The sequence below is a fragment of the Monodon monoceros genome, unplaced genomic scaffold, assembly GCF_005190385.1.
Source record: "Monodon monoceros isolate NGI ecotype Baffin Bay Population unplaced genomic scaffold, NGI_Narwhal_1 Super_Scaffold_1, whole genome shotgun sequence".
Taxonomy (NCBI): Eukaryota; Metazoa; Chordata; class Mammalia; order Artiodactyla; family Monodontidae; genus Monodon; species Monodon monoceros.
Genome location: NW_021703765.1, coordinates 24,462,719 through 24,485,598, shown reverse-complemented (window position 1 = coordinate 24,485,598; position 22,880 = coordinate 24,462,719). Strand labels below are relative to the sequence as shown.

Below are 22,880 nucleotides of genomic sequence, written 5' to 3'. Positions count from 1 at the left end.
TTGTTCAAGGAATAAATGAAAATTTCAAGATTTCTCAGTAGCCTTTTCTCAGAAGGTAACAGCTGTGGCTTTCAGAAAGCCTCCCTTCTATCCACACCAAATGTTTACAGACACGATCTTGAGGCCACCTTCTCTCTTTAGTCCTGAGGGCACATGAAAAGAGGGGTTGTCAGGCCCAAAGTCATCTCTGCCCCAGTCTCTGCTGCGTCTGCTGCCTCTCTCACTGACCCCTCCAGTCTCTAAGGCAGCTCACTGGAGCTGGCCACGTACTGAGCCTCCCCAGCTCATGGTCTACTTCCTCGGTGCCAGAGTCTCTCCAATTTCCTGCCTCTTGCCAGAGCCTCGGAGGGTCCCTGTTCTGCCCCCTCACCTCTGCCAGCTGTCCTCTGTGTGTACCACCTTCGGTCCTAGCCCATATTTAAGAGTGAGCCCTGTATGTGCCCACGGACCTCTCACTGCCCAGTGCGGGGTGGGGGGGGGACACTGGACAAGCATGGCCCCCGCATTGCTGTGACACAGTGAGAAGCTGACAGTGCTGGGGGATGGATGGCAGAGAGCCAGTGGGCCTCTGTGCCTCTAGGTCTGCTTTTACCCCGCCCCTCCCTCTGCTGCTGTCCACCCCAGGCAGGGCACTCACCCTGCCTGTCACACGGAACCAATTCTTCTAACATAAACAACCACTCTTGGTCGAGGATCCTCTCACGCGTAGCCCTTCCGCTTCTCCTCCCAGCCCGCGTCCCTGTGCGTTCCCACCCAGAGGTCCCAGGCCCTGGACATACAGAGGCTGCCTCACAGAGATGGCCCAGCAAGCACTCGGAGATCCAGGCGGGAGCCAGGGCCAAGTCTTCAGTATAAAACCATACCCATCAGAGCTCCATAGTCCCTGGATGAGTGCTGGGATGGCAGGGTCCCAAAGGGGTGTGGCCATTCTCCCAGAGATCCTTGCAGATGCAACAGGATGGACAAGCACCTGCCAGTGGCTTCCCATGGGCCACAGCCTCTACCATCACTGGCAGGTCACCTTCTTCTAGTCTCGGTGCCTCAAAGTTCCCTCCCACGGGGCATCACCTTATCTGTCTGTCACCACCCTGCCTGGGACTTCTCTTCATGTCCACAGAACTAAGCAACACCTGTCTCATCAAAACTTTACTTTAACCATGACATTCCCGGCTCAAACGCCTTCAGTGTCGCCCATCACCTCCTGGATTTGGCTATTCGTTCACTTACAAACAACAATGAGCTGGTCCTAGGCACACTCACAGGCTGTGCTGAGAACAGGGACACGAAGACCAGGAAAACACAGCCCACACTCCTCAGCCTGTCCCTCGAAGCCCTCCGCCGTAGGGGCCCTTCCTACGTATCTGGGTGGATCCTGCCTCTCCCCTAATCCAGCCAAATGGGAATGCTCACTTTCTGAGGACACCTGAACCTGCCACCACTGTGCGCTTCCTTCTGTCATCCCTCATCTGTTGCTGTTGAAATCCTTCAAGGCCCTGTTCAGGTGACACCTCCTCCAGTAAGCCTTCCTGGTTAACCCTACCAGAAGCTCACGTCTGAACAAAGAAAGCACAGGGTCTGCGTCACTTGGTCTATCCAGTGCTTCCCCAGTCATGTTGGGAGAGAAGGTCTGAATTGCCCCAAAGGGCCTTATATTCTTCAAGGGCAGCAGCTCTACTTTCTAATTCTTTTGCGTCTCCCACGGCACTTAGCATACCTCTGGGCACCTGAGCAAAAAGTTGTGACCTAGGAAAGGACTTCATCTTTACCTTTCCGAAGGGCCCAGTGATGTAACTGGCCTGGAGAGGGGTTAGAGCTATGGATCTAGCCAGCGGCCTCCCCTCACTCCAAGGACCCAATAGCCATAGAAACTGCAATATTTTTAAGAAAAATAGGCTATATCAGAACACACCAGTCTCTTCACGGACAAAGCAAGTTTCCAGCTCTTTATAAATCACAAGTCTTTCCTCATCGTTATCTGAAACGCAGATGCTTCAAAAGTGAAAAGAGTGTCTTAGAGGCAGGACTGAGCAGAACCCATAGCTGAGGTCAGGAGATGAAAGGTAAGAGAGAGGGAGTAATGAGCGTCAAACTACAGATAAGAGAGGGCTGTCCTGTCCCTCAGTTTCTGCCGTATTGAGAGGCAGTCTGCCGTGATGGGTAAGGGCATAGGTGTCAGATGGAGATTCATGGGTTCCAATCCTAGCTCAGCCACTTTCCCGCTGTGAAAGTAGGCAAGTTACTGGACCTCTCTGGTCTCATTTTTTTCATCTATAGAATGGAAATAATAAATAGTCCCTCACTGGAAGGTTGTGAAGGTTCAACAAGTTAACAGAAACGAAGCACTTGGAACAGCGCCTGGACCTCTGGTCATCTGCCCTGAGTCAGAGGCGGCTTTTACTATACAACAAAATATCTCACTCATTTCACCCCACGAAACATTATCTGTGAATGGAGCCTTATAACATCTAATGAGCTGTCCAAGTAGAATGAATCTTAGTGAAACAGACCAAACTGCTCCTCAGGAAGGCACTACCAATTCATATTTCCTTCCAGAAGACATGGGTGGAATGGGTGAAAATATCTTTTTCACTGTACCTTTGCTTGCCAGCTCCGGCTACTCTAATTTTTTTTTTTTTTTTTTAACAAAGCTTTGTGAAATTGATGAGTTTAAAAAAAAAAAAAAGGTGGTACCTTGGAGATTTATCTTGACTTTTTTTTTTTTTTCTTGCGGTATGCGGGCCTCTCACTGCTGTGGCCTCTCCCGCTGCGGAGCGCAGGCTCCGGACGCGCAGGCTCAGAGGCCATGGCTCACGGGCCCAGCCGCTCCGCGGCACGTGGGATCTTCCCGGACCGGGGCACGAACCCGTATCCCCTGCATCGGCAGGCGGACTCCCAACCACTGCGCCACCAGGGAAGCCCTACCTTGACTTTTTTCACTAGAATTGGGGTTCAACATTACCTCACTTGTGAATTGGCCATTTGCCACATGTGGTCCTACATTTGTGAACTGTCAGTTCCTTTTTCCCCTTTTACACTGCTGAGAGTTATGTATTTCTCTTAAGGTTTACAGAAGCTCTTTTTATAGGGGTAATATATTAACTTTTTTGACATATGTTTTACAAATGCATACATATGTTTTTAAACTTTTAAAATAGTAAAATGTTCACCAAGAGACCTAAAATATTTAGTCTTTGCCTAATCATTTCTATTCTAGCATTTTATCCTAAAAAAGAATCAGACTTTTTGGAACCAGGATGTTCATTCTAGTGCTATTTATAAGAAGAAAAATTGGAAATCACCTAGATATATAGCCCTTAGGGTATACTAATGTGAACAAATATTATGAAGCCGCTAAAATGAGATTTTCTGTGAATGATTAGGAAGTGCTCACAGCTAAAATGCTAAATAATAAGAGCAACATAATGTCCAGAATAACCCAATTTGGGTAAATTTTTTAAAATACATTTGCTTTAACAAAGGTTGCAAGAAGATACACCAAACTATGGATAGCATTCATTGGAGTTATTTCTGAGTGACAGAATTAACGATGCCTTAATTATCTTCCTACTTTGCTGATTTTCAAAAGTTTCTATAATAAATGTGTTATTTTATGTATTTTTAAAATAAAGATCTACGTTTATCCTGCCAGTTTTTCAAAATCCAGATGCCTCACTCAGAGGCTTGTTAAAACCCAGATCACTGGGTCCCACCCCCAGAGTGCCTGATTCAGGAGGTCCGAAGCGGGGGCCTGAGATCCTGCATTTCTAACAAGTTCCCGGGTGACGCTGATGCTGCTAATCCAGGGAACACACTTTGAGAACCATGGCTTTGTACTAAAGGGTATTTTTTCCTCCTGTTGCCTAATTTTCATCTATGTTGAGAAGATAAAGAACACTGGCACCTGATCTTCTTAATCTTCGAAGACTGATTGCTTCTACCAGGAGAGAAAGGAGCCAGACACCACAAGCCCTGGCGGGCAAAGCCCCACATTCTTGGAAGACCTACATTCCATGCATTCCTTCCCTGAAACTACCAGGCACCTCCCTTTCCTTCTCATTTTCCAACCAAATAAACTTGGGGAATGAAGGCATTTCTCATTAGTATTAGCTCCCACATTTTGAATTAACTTTCACGTGTGACGGGGGTAGGGGAGGTGGTGGGCGGGATCTTCCCAGCCCGTCTGTAAACTCCTGGTGAGCTCAGGGTACCTTGCACAGGCCCATCAAATGTGTGTTGATCTGACTGGGTCCTTCCTTCACTCCAAGGACTGTTACAGGCCGGGAGGACACGGTGGAGAGCAGGATTGGCTGGGTCCTACCCGCATGAAGCTTACACTCTAGTGGGAATATATATAACATCACAAAAACATGAATAATGATCTCATTGGTGGGCATGAGCACGCTGAGGAAAATGAAACAGGGGAATAGAACTGTAAGCGCCGGGGTTGGGGGCACTCCTTTAGCTGGGGACTCAGAGAGGGCCTCCTAAGTCTGCAGTGTGATGGTCCTATGCGGGGTCAAAGGGGCAGGGCAGGACAGATCTCCCCTGGGCTCTCAGGCTGTTTCTCAAGTGGTAACATGCTCATGGCCCAGAGATTTTGACTCAGTAGGTTTGGGAGGAAATGCTGCATCTCCATCACGTTCCCGGGTGGGGTCCAAGCTGCCGGTCCAGGGATCACCCTCTGAGTAGCAAGGCCTTAGGCCATAGTAAGGAGTTTGGAATTCAACCTAATTACAATGAGGGGCCGCTGAGAGTTTGAAACTAGAGAGTAACAGATCGTATTTATGTTTTCAGAAGATGATTCTGAGGGACAGAATGTGTGGGAGAGCTCGAGAGGCAGGAGTTCAGATGGGCACCGAGGACACTGGACCACTGGAGGTGGCAGTGGAAGTGTGGAGGTGTGCATGCTGCAACCAGGACTGGCAGGACAGACTGTGGGACTGGACGCCGGGGGAGGAGGGGGAGGCGGAAGCAAAGGAGATTTAATCTGTGCTGAGACCCACCCTCCCATCAACCCATCAGGGATTCACTTGGGGACTTTTGGCACCAGCTACACGCAGCTTGAGTTCCAGGCCCTCCCTGGCTTGCCTGCAGAGGCTGCTGGGAAGGCACATGGTAAGTTTTCACACTTGAGTCCTGGAGCACCAGCTCAGAAAGGAAGGAGCACGGCTGCAGTGTTGGATGGGCTTTGGAAGGTTCTGAGAGAATAAGTGGGCGTCTCAGGAGTCTCTGCCAGGAATCTCGGCTGGCAGAGCTGCCCCTGGTCCTGAGGCTCTTCCTGGGGAGGGCAGCCACTTTCCATTCCTGCTGCTGTATCTCCTACAGAGTCAGGCCCAGGAGCACTGTGCTTTACCATCTGCCACTCCAGGTAAGAGAGAGCAACCCTTGGAGACAGAGATCCAGGCCATCAGCCGGGGCCATGATCCAGGAATGATGGCTAGGGGAGAAAGAGAAGGTGGACCACCCATCTGGTAGCAAAATCATTACATAAGCAACTCTCAGGTACCCACGGGTTTGTATTTTCACAGCCAGTACCCTGCCACTGTCGCCAGAGCCTTCCGGTCTCAGCACACGCCAGGGCTCTGGCTGTGTATCCTGAACCTTCTATAGCCTTCTACAACTGCTCTATCCCTTCTTTTTTCCTTTTAAGGTTAGCTTAAAAATATGTGTATATACTGTATTATATTGTATATTAAAGGGCAATTTGAAAAAAATGCACACACTAGACCCCACCCCGACACCCATGCTCACGCTTCAATACGCCTGATTCCGTTTCCTAGCTCCCTCTGAGCCGCATTCTACGCATTCCCGTTTACACAAATGGGATTCTGGACTTAGGTGTGTGTGGAACTGATGGACAGTAATTCGCATGGAAGCTTTGGGTTGAGTGAAAGAGCTTGGCCTACAGGTCTGGGGACAGGCAGGAGAGACAGCAAGACTGATGCTGTGAGCCCCAACCTGCCCTGGGAGGCAAGTCCAGTCCGTGAAATTAGGGCTTAGAGGAGAGGCCGAGGACATGGGGCCCTGGTGCCAAAGGGAAGCGGAGAGGAGCGGAGAGCTGTGCCGGCACGTGGTGGCTCTGGTGTCCGGAGGCCCCTGGTCGCCCCAGGGAGGAGGTGTTCTCACCATGCAGAGGCAGAGAGGCTGAGCTGCCCTGTGCCTGGGCCGGTGCACACCGTGGTCCTAGGTGACCCTCAGCACTGACAGGACGTTCCCTGCACGTCCTGCCAGGGGGGTGGCAGGGTCCTGCAGTGAGGCAAGCTGAGTTTGGAGCCATCAAATCTGGCTTAGACCAACCTAAATGTCGATGGCGACAGAGGAATGGATAAAGAAGATGTGGTACATGTATACAATGGAATATTACTCAGCCATAAAAAAGAATGAAATAATGCCATGTGCAGCAACATGGATGGACTTAGAGATTGTCATACTGAGTGAAGTAGGTCAGACAGAGACAGAGAAATAGCGTATGATATCGCTTATATGCGGAAACTAAAAAGAAATGAGACAAATGAACGTATTTACAAAACAGAAACAGACTCACAGACTTAGACAATGAAATTATGGTTATCGGGGGGGAAGGGTGGAGGGAAGGGATAGTCAGGGAGTTTGGGATCGACATGTACACACTGCTATATTTAAAAAGGATAACTAACAAGGACCTACTGTGTAGCACAGGGAACTCTGCTCAGTGTTATGTGGCAGCCTGGATGGGAGGGGAGTCTGGGGGAGAACGGATACATGTATATGTATGGCTGAGTTGCTTTGCTGTGCACCTGAAGCCACCACAGCATTGTTAACTGGTTCTACTCCAATATAAAATAAAAAGTTACAACACACAAAAAAAAATCTGGCTTGGGAACCGGAATCTACATGACCAATAGTGATGCCAGCACAGCTCGGTGGAGGCACAGCTGGGTGGACACCACAATTTTTGTTCTGTTTCTTCTTCTTTTAATGGTGCTCCATAAACCCACTTCCATGTTGCTATGCACTGCCTGCCTTTGTCCTTTTCATGGTTTACAATATTCCATGAGTGGACGTCTGACAACTGATATTACCATTCTCCTCTTTTGGACTACATTGATTGTTAGCAGGTTTTTTTTTTTTTCTCTCTTGTGAAGATGTAGTGGTTGCTGTATCTTTATTTATAGGTGCATAGCTGTTGGAGCAGGGCGTGTGGCGGGTAGAGGGCAGGGACCATATATGCTGTCCTGCCCGAGCGCAAGTTCCTCTGTACGAGAGGCCTCTGAGCAGCTGGTACTATTACATCCATGGAGCAATGTGGTTCCAGCCAATTCTACCAAGAGGGCTCAGAGCAGCCAAGGGTGGTGAAGGCTGACTTCATATGTTACAACTTGCTCTGGTGAAGTATCTGAAACGCGCAGCACCGTGCAAGAAATGGGTCAGGGCAGGGCATTCCAGGTGAGGGCAGAGAACCAGCCACTTCAGGCTTGTGGGGACCAGAGGCCAAATTAACACAAGCAAGATTCTCCTGGGTGGGGGGGTCCCAGCGTGGGGAGGTCTCACGGCCCAGGATTCCTATCCAGCTGTACATACATTCCACCCCACAAGGGAGAAAACTGCCCACACCCTGTTGCTCTGCAGCACCGTGCTGGCTTCGTTGGAGATGCTCAGTAAATGAATGAATGAGTGAACAGATGAGATGGTAACGTATGTAACTCGTACAATCTTAGTCCCACCCCCGAGAAGGTTAGAATATTCCCTCGCAGACCCTGAGTCCTTGCAGAAGGAAGGGGTGTGGATCCGTGGCCCGGGGGAGCCTTTCCCTGGGGCTCGGGCCAGAGGAGCTGCCACCCTGAGCTGTAACATCTCCTGCCTGGCAGCTGTGGTGTGGGTGATCGGTCCCCAGGCACAGAGGCCTCCGGCAAACCTATCTGCACCTCGACATGGATCACTGACTGCCTTATGATCACCTGTCTTGTGCTCAGCTCCGCGCTAGGGGCTGTGAGGGTCAGAGAGCCATACAGGATATATGGATAGCCTGTCTCCAGGGAGTTTACAAACTGAGAAGGATGAGCCATATACAGGCTGCAGAAGGCACAGATGTGAGCCACCCAGGTTCCCCCTCAAAAAGGACTGGTGGCCCAGCTGGTGGGAGTGTGGTCTGCAGTCAGCCCTCAGCCTAGGACCACCCCGTCAGGATGGCCTGGGCTGCAGAGCCACCCAAAGGCATGCCAGTCCAGGGACACACACATTCCATGACTGCCTGAGGTCCCAGGGGCTCTATAAAGGCATGGGACAAACCAGAGGTGGCCATGTGTGCTCCAGATGACCCCGCGAGGATGGCTGAAGCTGAGGGGCGGCATCACCAGCTTCGTCTCTGCCCTGCCTGCTCCCTGCCTCAGCATCCTGCAGGGGTGGATGCCCAGGGCACCTCTGACTAACATCCTCACACTAAACTCTGCTTCCTAGTCAGCTGCCCACAGTCCCCAGCCTTGGAGAAACAGGGACTATAACACCGAAAGTAATTCACAGACTAAATCCAGGCTTAATTCTGTAGTTTAGCCTCCAAGTGCTGTAAGAACAGTGGATGTGTCGATAGTAATAAATGCTGCAAGGCGCATCCTTAATGTGCAGTTCTTCTTAGGAATTATTATGTAAGTTTTTATTAATTAACTTGTAAAACACAAACACATATATATTATAGTCTTGTTTATTACTAGGAAGAGTTGTTTCTGTTGTATTTTATGTATGATGCTCAGCTCTGGGGTCCATGATAGACAGGAGGTGGTGTAGCCTGGGGACAGGGAGGACGTCTTTCCTGCAGGGCTCAGCCAGCCAGGAAAAATGCCAATTAAGGCAAAGCCGTCTGTGAGGAGTCATTTTAGTTGTCACGTTAACCCTACGACCTGGGGATCACAGGCTGGATACCGGCTCCCCAACTCTTCAGGCAAACTGGGCCCCTTTAATTGGCATCTGTTCCTTCGGGGCGTGGTGACCTCTCCCTAGTAATGCTGAACTTTGCAGGGTTGATGAAAAGCTAGTGAAGAGCCACGCAAAGCCTGAAGTCTGTCTGCCTGTCTGAGACCCTCGGGCGACACTGGAATGGGAAGGAGGTGGGAGCGGTTGCCTTCATGTGACCATGTAGGAGACTCTGGGTGGCATCTAACTCATCAGAAGCCAATAGCACCTGCTGGAATAGAATCTGCACCACAGTCCCCAAAGCCAAACAAAATGCAACCAACCGTCTTGAAGAACCATGGTGTTTTGCTGCTAATCACCTTTTTCAGATGCTTTTGCTACCAACTTATTGTTTATCTTCTTACTGATCACATTAATCGTTACTACAGACAGGCTGCTGGGGGAGGGGGTGGGAGGGAGTCTGCATGCCCACCCGTGCAGTCCTGGCCAACGGGACCAGCTACCAGGGGTCCTGACTGTGTGAGAACCACAAGGGTCTTTGGGGCACAGTGATGCAGGGGTTTGGGGGCGGTGGCTGGAGGGTCTCGGGACCTTGGGATGAAGGCCGGGGCACCCACCCTCACTGGCTGAGACACTGGGAATCCTGACGGGATACTGCTTGGTAGTTTTAGTTTGGTGTCTGTGAAGTGCTCTCTGAGCCAGCCCTGGAGGAGCTCGACTTCTTCAAGGAGGAAGTGTGAGTGAGAAGATGGAAAAAGCAAACACGCCTTTTGGGGAAATGGACAGGAAGGGTTTTAACATTAGTTGGGGAGAAAGCTCCTTGCTATCACCCTGTTTCCCAGCCCCTCTGCTCCAGTAGGAACAGCAGTGGCCAATCTAGGGACAACCAGGAGGAAATCTAGGGCCAGGCCAAGGCAGGCGTGGTGACTACTGATGAAAGCCCTCAGATTTCCTCAGTGGTGGCGAAAAAATACCATGATCACGGGCAGAACACAGGAGCCACTGGACAAAGGAGAGGTTCTTGGTGGGGTTGGGTGGGTGTGTCGGGACCCAGAAATTTGCTGTACGCAAGTGCCGAGTTGAAAGCTATTTTCAAAATTACGGCTACCGTGTGTTAGACATGGTGCATAATTTATCTTTTTAATTCCTTCATCAGGTCAGGACACAGCTATAACTTTCCCATTGTACAGATGAATACCTGAGGCTCAGAGATTCCAAGAAGTCCACGGTGACCTGACTGGAAAGTGGATGAGCTGAGACTGGAACTCAGGTCTAAGTGAGTCTTCCCCAGCAGGTGCCTCCCACTGTGGAAGCCATGGAAGGGACCTCCCTCCTGAATGGGACTCTGGACAAGGTAGTGTCCCAAGGAGCAAGGTTCCCCAGCCCTGAATGGCGTGTCTTTTCTTGGCTGCCTTCCAGACATCTGTTCTTGCATTCCTGGGCCACTGACCGCCAGCCACCTTACTGGGGAGCCCTCTTGGTCATATGAGTATGGACAGCCCTCTGTGCCTGGGACACCACCAGTCAAAGCAACTTGTTTCCCGACTTTTCCATCCTGGTACTCAGATCACAGCAGGCTGGGGAAGCGAGATGGAGGGTGCTGGCCATAATGACCTAAGGGTTGGGAGACGCAGTCAAGCACTGTGGCAAGAGTGTGGTCGTGGGGTTAAGAAGATGCATATTTTGCCTCCTCCATCTGCGAGGAAGAACTTTTGGAGCAGGAGGTCCTTTTGAGGCCCTGACATTGTCTGCTTGGCCCTTCATTAGGTGGCCCCAGTGGACTAGGCCATCCAGGGCATTGACCCTGGCCAGGCAGCCCCAGGAGACACCGTCCAGCAGATGTCCGTCTGTCATGGTGTGGTCGCGTTGCTGTAGCCAGTGGTGCATTCTAAGAATACGTGACGTGGAGAACCCTTTCCCTGGTGTGTTTCGGGCAAGCAACCCCACCAGGGTCCTGCAAAGAGCAGGGCCGTGGGTGTGCCGGCACAGGGCCACTGCAGGAGCAATGTGTACTCTGGGAAACTTTACAAACGTGGCTGGGCCATTCTTTTATAACATTTGATCTCTTCAAAGGATGGTGTTTAAAAAGTTTACACACTGATGCTTTCTGTTTCCTTTATTACCTCTCATGCTGATTCCTCCCTACCTCCACTATTACCTGCTCTGAATTGATACCTGATAATAATGATTTTGAATAACCCATTCTATGGTAATTCTTCACTTTCCTTAGTCAACTGACTTAGTCTAAGAGCAGGCCAGAATTTTGTCACAGCTGGGCCTTATTAAATACACCGAATAACTATCTTTAATCTACCCACCCCCTGACACCCTGGGACTTGAAGACAGCCCTAGTGTGCTGCCCCCTCTCTCCCCATCCGAGCAGGCCTCAGAGCCCTGTCCTGCCCGGAGAGACCCTTGGGTTTTTAATCGAGTCATCTAAAACTGACTGTGGACTCGCACCTCCACTACTTTCCACAGGATGCTGCTCAGATATTTTCTAAAATTTCAGACAGTTCCAGCCCCCAAGGGAGATCCTGGCCAAAGGGATGCCCCCATCCAGCTCCAGGTCACCTGGGGATGCCTGCTTGGAAGGGGCCGTTGTGCTGCATCAGAGTTTGCCCTGTCCAGCTGGTGAAAGCCAGCACTTACAGGCCGGGCACTGAGGGGTGCTCTCATTCCGTCCTCACAGCAACCCTATGAAGTTTCATCCGCATTTTACAAATGGGGACACCACAGCACAGAGACATCATGTAACTAGTCCAATGCCACAGAGCCTGTAAATGAGAACCAGGTCTTGAAACAGGCCCCGATTGCAGAGCCTCTGAGCTAAGAGGCTGTGGCACGCCGCTTCACCTCTGGTCCCAGCTCCGAGCCTCTCCATGAAGCCTCCCCTGAGCCCTCTGCCCCTCATCCCCTGCTCTGACTCTGAATAGCACCATCTTTCTGGACCAATTAGCAGAGTCTGTCACTTTTATAGACTCTTGCTTCATTTTCAAGTTCTGTCTTAACTGGGTAAATGGATGACAATCGTGGGAGGGCAGGGGCTGGGGAGCTGCATCTGCATACTTTCTGGGGCCAGCACAGGGCCTGGCACACAGTAGGCACTGCTTCTGTCCTTGCTGACTAGGCGTCACTCGCAATGGCCCCACTGGCTGCCTGGAAGGCCCCACCCATCCTCTCCTGGCTGCCCCCAGGGGAGGCTCACTTGGTCTGGCCAGTTCATCCCAGCGTGGGCCCAGGGTTGGCTGACGCTCAGCCCCTCTCTGCCTGGGTCTGCAAAGAGCTCACCGCCATGTTATTGGAAAGGCTTCCAAGAGCTGGAAGCCAGGTTCACTCAGAGGGTGCACCATGGGAGGAAGGGAGGAGGGTAGGGAGGGAGGGTGTAGGGAAGCGTCCCACAGCGGGGAGCCCAACAAGAGAAGGCAGGGAGGAGCAGGCAGTGGAGTGGAGACCCCACAGCTGGGTGTGCACCAGGCCAGCCAGGGGCCCACCGCGCAGGGTCCCGTCATCCGGAGCACGCCTTCCTCTCCATCTTTGTGTTCACTCCGTTTGTTCCCCAACCTTCCTGGGGTCCAGTGTCACCTTGAAGAAACCCACCGGCCGGAAGGAACTCATCCCCACCTGCCCAAACATTAACCTGCGGTCTGTTTAGTGCGGTTGTCCTTTCAGAAGCCCCTGGTTCTCCCTGCCAGGCACCCCAACTGACACTCCTCCCCAAGGTGCCCTCATTCTGGTCACTCACCCTCCTCTCACCTCACTGCCCCCACCACCCTGGGGCCAAGTCTGTGCCCAGGCCGCACAAGCAGGTACAGGTGTCACTTGATGAAAGTGGTTCTAGGAGGTCCCCATTCCCACAGAAACTGCCTCCACACTCCACCCCGAGTTACTGTGCTTTATCCTCACACCTGAAGTCCCCCCATTAGAAACTTAAGTCTCCTCTTTCAAAGACAGACACCCCCTGAAGGGGGTAATGCGGTTGCCAGAGGCTTTGGTAGCTTCGTGTGGGTTAGTGTAACAGTTTGGCTTTCTCCTAATAACTGGGTCAGATCATCAGAAAGAGAGTATGGAGCGGGAGTCCTGAAGGGGTGCTAAGAGGCTGGGTGGGTGCAGTGATTCTGGAACACAGAATGATTCCTGGATCGGCAGGCTCCATGCAGGTGGAGGAATTTGAACAGTGAAAGAATAGCATGAAAGGACCAGGAAAAAAAGTTTTGCTGCCCTGCACAAGTACTGCTAAAAGGGAGTGATGCAAAACTAAGGGTTGGGGCTTCCCTGGTGGCGCAGTTGTTGAGAGTCCGCCTGCCGATGCAGGGGACACGGGTTCGTGCCCCGGTCCGGGAAGATCCCACATGCTGCGGAGCGGCTGGGCCCATGAGCCATGGCCGCTGAGCCTGCGCGTCCGGAGCCTGTGCTCCGCAACGGGAGAGGCCACAACAGTGAGAGGCTCGCATACCGCAAAAAAAAAAAAACGAAAAAAACCTAAGGGTTGAACATACACTCAGGGGGTCTTCATAACCTGGTTAGAACCCCAGAGTTTAGGCAGTCCATACTCAGAGTAGAATGTTCACCGAAAACACACACACACACACCCCACACCCCCTCTCCAACACAGAATCCAAAAGAAGATACAGCGATGCCCGGAAAACTGCCTCAAACATATTTCCTTCCAAGCTGCCAGCAGAGGAGGCCCCACAGATCAGTAGGAGGCAGATCAAGTCCGTTTCCTTTTATTGAAACTTCTCCCCTTCTAGAATTTCTCCTTCTCTGCAGGTCCAGGCCACAGAGACATTAATCCCCATTCAAATGAACCTTAAAGCTTCTTCCTTCATTAGAAAAAACACCTCTCAAAACACCTGCAAACAGTGGCTTTAATGTGTTCACCAGGAAGGGAGGGAGGGAGTGGCTCTGGGCCTCACCTGGCCTCGTGCTTGTTGGGAGGCAGATACGTGGCTGCCCCCCACCCCGCCCTGCTTCCCCTCCCTCCAATAGCTTTAATAAACACTGATGATTTCAGTCCTTCAAGCACAGCTGTCCTGCGAGTTGTCCAGTCAGGGGTATGGGGTGGGAGCCAAGGGCTGGATCTCCAAATAAACCAGCCCTCCCTTTCCCGCCTCCGCCCGCCTCTCCCGAGCAGGTGCGTGTTGAGGAGGAGGGCATGGTCTCTGGCTGAGACCAGGGATGACAGAAGCGTTTTCTGAGCCGCCTGCTGAGGGCACAGCCCCAGTGGGGGAGGGGGGAGGAGCAGAGCTTGCAGACAGGGTTAGAGGTGAGGCCACCCTCCAGACATGCCATGAATTCAGGCCTCTCCATAACCCTCCATCCAAATCAAGGAGCCCTGAGATGGCACTTCTGGGGGCTAGCCTTAGGCTGCCTCTCTGGTTAAAATGTGTGGCACGTTATTGGAGGACAGAAATGGAGTGTTAGTCAATTCGCCACCTATAGGAGGTGTGTGGGAAGTGGCTAAATGGATGAATGAATGAATGAATGTCTGACACTCTGGGCTACTATTAGAAACAGCAGTAGAAGAAGGGGAGGAAAGCTATGGGGACTTCAAGGGAGGTGGGTAGGGATGCTACTGAGGGGAGTGGGAGAAGAAAGGGCTACCGAATCATATTCTACCCCGTCACCGTGGTGCACACAGCCAGCCAGGCAGCTCGGACCCTCACAGAGCGTGACTCCCTTATCAAGTAACTTCCATTTGCGTGACTCCTGCTAAATCCTCTTCCAAGAAGTTGGGACAATTGTCCTCTTAGAAAGTGACACTCAGAACTGTCATAGCTGAACTTCAGAAACCATCCACTCAAGGGCTCTCTGAATTCTTTTTCAGCAGCAGAAGCTCCCTGGTAGAAATAAAATTTCATGCAAAAACAGACTCACCCTGAACTGTTCTGCTTGAATCAGCTCCATGAATCCCTTTGGAGACGCCAGTCTAATCCAACGCCTCGTTTTGAGAGAGGAAACTGAAGCCCAGAGAGGTGAGCCTGTGCTCTCACTCCCCATCACGACCGCCTTCAGGCGCCTGGCCCCCCTGCTGAGCGTCTGCTTCAGCACCTCGTGGGTGGGGCCCGGCACACGCAATCCTTAAAATGTTTCGTAGGTGATGACGACCTGGAGTCGGGTTTAGGAACTGCTGGATTAAGCACTGCTTGAAAGTGAAGAGTAAATTGGTAGCTGGGCCCGATCCCGGCTGCTTGACAATGACATCCAAGAAGCTATTGGAATTCATTTCCGGTACTGAGGTCTGCTTATACTGAACTTGATGCCACTGACTGAGATTTTAGCATGTTCTGGGTGAAAGGATAATTTTTCATAATCTTTGGCAGTCTTTCAAACTAGGTGAGTCCCCCCTGAACCACTCGGCTCCTATCTACCTCTGTTAAGAGTGTGACTCCAGTCAGTCCCATAGGTATGACAAGGGGATGAAATTACTTCATCATGGAGCTGAAATACCGGTGTGAAATAGAGCACCCAGCCACACCTAGCAGTTCTGCATGAATCAATGGATCTTGCCACCAGCTCAAGGCCCGAACAGGAACGGGACGAGGTGGCCTTGTGTTGCCCGGCTGCCACCTGGTTATGATGTTAGCTCTCCAACAGTTTTATTCGTGGTCCCAAAAGTGTCATTTAACACAATAAGAAGGTCAGGATCTTAGTCGTCTCCATCAAAGTCCCAAACATCGAACAGCTTGTCCAATGAGTGTCACATTTATTTCCCTTCAGGTCAATTTCTTCCTTTCCCAGGGCCTGGTTTTCCATCAGCAGCTGCACCTGGGTGAAGCGGGGCTGAGGGGGCGGGCGCACTGCTGAGGGGGCGGGCGCACTGCTGAGGGGGCGCCGCACTGCTGAGGGGGCGGCCGCACTGCTGAGGGGGCGGCCGCACTGCTGAGGGGGCGCCGCACTGCTGAGGGAGCGGCCGCACTGCCGGCTCTCCGGAGCATCCCTTGGGAAAACAGAATGAGAGCACCGACCCCTGCATTGTCCCATAGAACAGTGTCACACCGTGCGACCCTGCACTGTCCCATAGAAACTTATAGGGAAAACCTGGTGAGAGGTCTGGGACATGCAGAGGAGACACCAGGCTAGGTAGGATGATCAAGAAGTTGAAACACATGGATCTCACTGTAGGTACGGCAAGCAAATGTGACTTAGCCGATTCCAGAATATTTCCTGGGTGCTGCTTCCTTGAGCATATAAACCCTTAGAAAATAGGATGGCTACAATTAAAAAGGCAGATATTATCAATAAATGTTGTCAAAGATGTTGAGAAACTGGAATCCTTACACACTGCTGACGGGAATGTAAAATGGTGCAGCCACTGTGAAAAGCAGTCGGCGGTTTCCCAAAAGGTAACACACAGAGTTACCATCTGACCCAGCGATTCCACTCCCCGGGATATAGCCAAGAGAAAGACTAACCTATGGCCAAACAACATCTCGTGCGTGAATGTTCATAGTATTATTGACAAGAGCCAAACATGGAAACAACCCAGCTATCCATCAGGCGATGATTGGATAAATAAAATGCGACATATCCACACAAGGAACATTCTTCAACAATAAACGAAATGAAATACCGATACATGCTACAGTGTGGATGAACCTTAAAAACATGACGTGAAGTGAAAGCAGTCGCAAAGGGCCGCATATTCTCTGATTCCATTGATATGAAATGTCCAGAACAGGCAAACATATTTAGAGATAGAAAGTAGATTTTTGGTGACCTGGAACTGGGGAGTTGGGGTGAAATGGGGAGTGAGTGCTAATGGTTACGGGGTTCTTTTTGGTGTGATGAAAATATTCTAAAATTGATGGTGGTGAGGGTAGCACAACTTTGTAAATATACTAAAAACCACTGACTTGTACACTTTAAGTGGGTGACTCGCACGGTATGTGACTTATATCTCAATAAAGCTGGTATTAAAAAAAAACAACAAACCTTAGAAAAGTTCCTGTTATTTAGGTTCTGCTAAATAGAGGCGTTCTCTGCTAGACTTCCCTAGGGCTTAAAAGAAGGCACGTATCGACAGGAATTAGGGTCACTGTCACCTCTTACTTTTACCAGTAGCCTCACAAAAAACAATGGATCAACCCGTTAGCTCCAGAAAGAGCAAAATTATCAGCCAGAAGCCACAGCCAAAAAAGCAACAGCCCTGAGTGTACGTGTGCACACATGTGTGTGTAGGCAAGGCAGAATTTTTCTGAAGGCCAAGTTCAGCTCCGTGATATTATTTGGGGAGGTCACGTGTACATCTGCTTCTGGTTTGTATCTAATTTGAAAAAGCCGACACTGACTGTGTACTCTATTATTAGGCAGTTTTTTCAGTTCTGTGTCTCGGTGCTGCTCTACTCAATTTGTTCAGAGGATGAACTCACTTCTTGACAGATGAAGAACATCCCGCCCCCGGGGTTCTGGCCCAGGAGGGGCAGGCTTCGGTCGTGCCAGCTTTTCCCCTTCTGCACCTCATGTGACCCGAGCCAGGCCACTACTGGGGAAGAGTTCTTACCCCCGGGGGAAGCTTCCTTCTCGACTGCTGGCCTCCTGCAGGTGGAGGAGATGCGGGGGTGATGAGGAAAGGGAAGGAGGCCCACTCTGGCTGGTCCCCTTCCAAGCAAGGCCCCGATGGAGGGGGCCTCCCAAAGGGAACAAAAGGGAGTGAGACAGGAGAGCACACATTCTTCTTTTTCTAAACACAGGCTCGAGATGGACAAAGGGAAAGTTAAATTATGCTGCAATTTTGAAAGTCATCCACTGAAGATAAACTCTCCCTTCAAAGGAATTACTCATCTTACTCCATCGTGGTACTTCGGGGTCTATCAGTATTCAAACTTATTAAGCAACGACATGCAGAATATATAGTACAAAGGGCCCATTTCATCACCCCATTCCTCAAGTTATCTGTTTTTGGCTAAGTCATGAGAAGTCCAGCAACTTAAAAACCAAAACAAAAACTAACAAGCGCGCACAAAGATGGAAAAAAGTCCTCGGTGGAAGTTACTAGGAGGCAGGCAGCTTCAGAAAGGAAAAAACACAATCTCTGACTAATATGAAGGAGACTCCAAATTGCTCTTGGCAACAATCTCTCAACCCCAGATTCCCCTCCCTCTATTCATCTCCACAGTTCCCAGCCAAAGGAAAATAAACTGAACAGCTCTCTCCCTGGCCCAACCTGTAGGGCTGCACGGCTGAGCAAGCGCTGAGCAAACAGACATCCCCATGCAATTATCCACCTGTGCAATCGCTGTAAACATGGGGCAGCCAGGCGGGGGCTCACCGCTCTGATCAGGCCGGTCATCTCAATATTAGGAGAAAAATGCCTTTATTCTGTCACCACGACATCAAAATGGAATACAATGTGATCTTGTGACCTCAAAGCCAAGAGATTTAAAAAAAAAGAAAAGAAAGAAAAGAAAAAAAAAAGAAACAAAGAAGAAAGGAAGAGGAAAATCGTCCTCCCCAGAAGAGTTGGTGTCAGTTCTGAAGAAGTAAGCCCGCAGAACATCCCTCAGATGGGCTTAGCTTCAAGGCAAGATTTATCAGTTCACCTTCCTCACAAAAGTGAGAGTTAATTTTAGAGGCAGTTATCTTACACCTATTATACCATTCAAGATGGAAGGAGAGTTAACAGGCCAAATGTCCTGAAATATTTATGGCCGCTCTGTGTCAAAGATTCATCTGACACCATTTTATTAGGACAGATATGTCTGTTCAGCTAAAGCAGAGATGGACAGGAGCATTAGGGAATGGCATTGTGAGTGGAGATATAGCGGATGGAACACCATCTTTTCAGTTGAGTCCTGAAACACCCTGGCAGGCGGGGGTGAGCTGCTCTGAGAGCTATGGACAGTCAAGAGACCTGGGTTCTAGTGCTGGCTTCACTACCAAGTCCTGTGAACACGGACCAACTTCCCCAACGGTAGGATGAGGGGCTTGGAGCTGCAGCTCCGGCCCTGAGAGTATGGAAGGTGCCATCGCAGCCGCTGAGGAACGAGGGTGGGGACCGGGAGTGATGCTCTTGGGGCAGCTCTCAGCCTGGCTGGCACTGCTGCAGAGAGGCATCAGTCCTCCTAGAGGCTGCATGGGGTCTTGTCCTCTCCAGTTTCGATGCCCAAAACTAAAGGCTCATCTTAGAACCCACGGCTGTAAGCCAGTAATCTGAACAGCAGGGGCTCAAACAGCTTCCTAGGCACTGTGTGCACTCCAGGGACCAGTCCTCATGACTGCAGCATGGGGACACTCACCATTCCAACTGCCCACCCCTCGTCTTCTCCCAGCCCCCCTGCTGCCTCTCCTCCTTCACGGCCATGCTTCTGTAGCACCTTCCCACACACTGTCTCATTTCATTCACTCAATAGTCACTGAAGGATGTACTGTTACAATTACTATTCCCATTGACAGAGGCCAGGGACCAGGTCAGATTTCACTTACTAATGTATGCCAACACTTAGCATGGTGCTTGGAATCACACATTAGACAATATGACAGTTGTCGAATAAATGATTGACTGATTGAGTGGAAAGAAACTCAGGTTCAAGAAGGTTAGCATGGGATGTAACACATACTATTTTGCACAATAATTATACCAGAGCGATGGAGTCCTGTCTCCTCAACTAAAATGAAACATTCTAAAAGATGGGTGGTATAACGGGTAGCTTGGATTCCTGGTTCTGTCGCTAAGTAGTTGGGCAGCTTACTTAACCCCTTTGAGCTTCAGTTTCCTCACCTGCAGAGTGGAGCTAATGATTCATATCCGATGGGTTGTGTGGGTTAGAGGAGATAAAGTATGCCAAGCACAGTACCTGGCATGGTAGATGGTCTCTGAACGTCCCATCCCTCTCTTCCCTGCCCGTACCCTCTTTGGCTTATCTCCCACAGCTGACACGGCAGGATAAGCCTCGAGTTCTATGACCTCCGGGCCTTTGCTCTTTTGGTCTTCCTCCCTCAGGGTCCTGCCCCAAAGCCTCCTCTTATTTTAAGCCTTTGTAGACCTTTGCCTGCTAAAGTGCCTCTTCTCAGATCCCAAAATGGCTCTCCCAGGTGTCTCTCAAGGAAAAGTTGATTCAGGGAAGGGCCCAGTGTGTAGCTTGTGTCTCTTTTGACTTGTTAGAAGAGATCTGGAGATCTATCCAGAGGAGGTCCCTGAACCCTTCTAATTCCTAGGATTTAACTGGGTGACGGAGTGGAGCTGAAACTTGAACCTGGCAGGACCTTTGCCCTTCCTATCCCTCCCCTTCCACAAAAACTTCTATGACTGGAGAAAACTGCCTGATTGTTTCAACCACTTCCTTTACTTGTTCATATTCCTGCATTTGGAGGGATTGTAAGGGGTATGCCACCCGTCGCCCAATGAATCGCGGGAATGAGGCTGCCTCCTGTGCAGAGCCCAGTACCAGGGGTTAAAAGAAAAAGGGCAGCCGTCCCCGGCCCACCGTCCACAGCCGGGACAACAGAAGCCAGAAACCAGCACGACCAAACCCGACGACCCACGGAGCCCCGACCACGGACAGGAAGAAAACTGCACCCGCTCGACCCTCAGCGCCGGGGTGTGTGTGTGGGGGGGGGGGGAATGTGTGTGTGCAGGCTCTTTCCTGAGTCCCTCCCAGGCCAGCCCGCGGCCGCTACGGGTACCCTGCTGCAGGGAACCCGGCGGTCGCGAGGGCGACGCGGGTTGGGGCGCACGGAGCCGGCCCGTCCCACCCGGACCCGGCCGCCTCTGGAGCTCCGGGACCCGGGCTTGGCTCCCCCGCCCACCCCCGCCCAGGTCAGGGCACAGGGAAGGGTCCCCACCCACCCGGTTCTGCTGGCGATTCTGCCCGGGACGGCGACGGGATTCCCTCCGGCTCGCCCAGCGACTTGTGCCAATCCCCCTTTCATTCCTGCCCCTGTCCTGACTTCTGCCAGGAGTTACCTTGGCTTTCTCCCTGCCCCCGCCCCAAAGTTTTGCATCTGACGTGGGGGGGGCAAGCTTTTTTGGGGGGAGGGTCTTGAAACTAACAATGTCCATCGACCACCACCTTCCAGAGTGCCCCTCGCACTCTCCGCTGTCCCCTTTCTGCCACTCCAAAACCTGACGCGAGGGCCGCGGGCGCTGAGAACGCGAGCAGAGTTGCTGTATTCCGAGTCCCCGATTCTTTCCTGCGCTGCGCTGGGAGGTAGGCGGCCGCGCGCCCCTGCATTACCGCGGGGGCCCTAGCCCCGCTTTCCCCAGCACGCTCGTTTCCAGCCCAGGCGCGGCTTTGAAATTCCTCGCGGACGCCGCCACTCACGCCCGGCGAGGGCCAGTCCGAGCCGCCACCCGGGCCAGGCGTCCCCGCAGTGCCCGGAGAGGGGATGCAGCCGCTGGGCGCCTCCTCCCCACCCCCGCCTCCACGGCCGCCTGCCCGGAGCCCCGAGCCCATCCCAGCCCACTCCGGCCGAGGCCGCCGCAGACCCACCTGGCCGCCCCGGGGACGCCGCTCGTGCCCGGGTCGTGTCCTGAGCGCCGCCAGGGTCCCGGGCTGGGAATCCACGCGGCAGCGCAGCTCAGGGGAGCCTGCCGCAGCCGGCGGGAGGTTGTCATTGATTCGTGCTGGGCGAGTTAAGCCATTCCAGGAGTGGTTTTGAGAGAGCACTCCCACCCCTCCCTCCAACCAGAAGTATTTGGCAGGCAGCCCCTTTTTGTCCACCTGTAGTGTTCAGCGCGGGACAAGGACCACTTTCACTAGCCGCGCTTTACGCCTCACTTTCTAATACGAAAAGTAAGCCCCTTCGTAAAGGTAAAGCAGAAATGAAAGCAAGGGTAGTGGAGGAGCTTTTCCCCCACTTTTCTCCTGGATCTCTCGTTTGTTTATTTTTTCTCTAACATTTCACAAAATGCCTTACCATTTATGTCAAATCAGGGATGGCTTTTCATTGTTATTGTTTTTTTCTCCAATTCTGCATGTCTTTTATTTTTAGAGGCAATTTTATTTCCATTTGCCTGAAACCTGAGCCCAATAAAATTACTAGAATTATATGTTTTCTCTTTAAAGGGTCGTGAGTGTAACTTATCAAATAAAACACTGCACAGCAAGCATTCAAGTGGCAAATGAAAAGGAGGGAAGTGCAGGAAGTAAGCACAGAACCGTGGCTCCCTCCACGGGGTTGCCCAGGGAACTTGGCCCAGAGGGAGTCCTGAAGCCTGAAGTGGGAGCACCTACTGCCCTATTCTCCCCAACGACAAACACAGTATCACCAGGCTGTCCCTGGCTTTGTCGCCATTCTAAGACTGACTCAGAAATGCCAACCAGAGACCCAACAGTCCACATTTGGGGTGGGCCAGCCACCAATCCCAGAGAGGTGTGGCGGAGCACCCTTGCCCAAGCTGTTCCTTGAAACCGCACACCACGCCCACAGGAGCTCGGAGGCTCCTGCTGCTGTCAGACCTTTCACCCAGAACTGCCCTTCACCTGGGGGGAACCTTCACTAACTCCTGGGTACCTAGGCTGGTGGTCCTCGGAAAGCAGGGAGGAGCCAGGGAGGGAGGGTCCTTCCTCCCCGGAGACCAGCTGCCTGGTGTGTGATGGAGACTCAGCTCAAAACAAATGAGGCCAATGAGAGACCTGCCCCCATGGCCTCTGCCTCTCTTCACCGGCAGGCCACAGACAGTAAAGCACCCCAGGGCCAGAGGTGAGTCCCAAAGGCCCGTCAGTCTATGAAGGCCCAGGATGGGGCTGAGGTTGGCAGAACCCCAGGAAGATGGTTCACACTTCAATTTATCTCTTCCAACAGGTGCCCCCTGCCTGAAATCCCAGCGTTAATGATTCATTCCTTGGTGGGGCACGCCCTGCACAGAGCCTGCGCCAGGCAGGCAGATTTGCTTCAGGAAGGCAGGAAGGGTCTCCTTCTGTAGTTCTAAAATTGAAAAATACCCATGGGTCAGGGGCAAGAGTCTCCACAAGGGGCTGGAAGGAGTTTGTCACACCTTCTTGTTATGGTGGGAGGGTCACTGATGGCAGCGCGTGGGGGTGGAGAGGCTC

At 51.6% G+C, this 22,880-nt stretch overlaps 1 protein-coding gene across 1 annotated transcript in view; it reads right to left on the bottom strand.

Annotated features, from left to right (window-relative positions):
- The window catches only part of ZBTB7C (zinc finger and BTB domain containing 7C), a 96,935-nt gene extending 75,261 nt beyond the window's left edge, over window positions 1–21,674 (bottom strand). The window contains exon 1 of the mRNA XM_029216887.1: window positions 21,318–21,674. Within this exon, the coding sequence (XP_029072720.1) occupies window positions 21,318–21,442 (125 nt within the window). The 5' untranslated portion in view covers window positions 21,443–21,674. The remainder of the gene's footprint in view (window positions 1–21,317) is intronic.
- Between the last annotated feature and the right edge of the window lie 1,206 nt (window positions 21,675–22,880).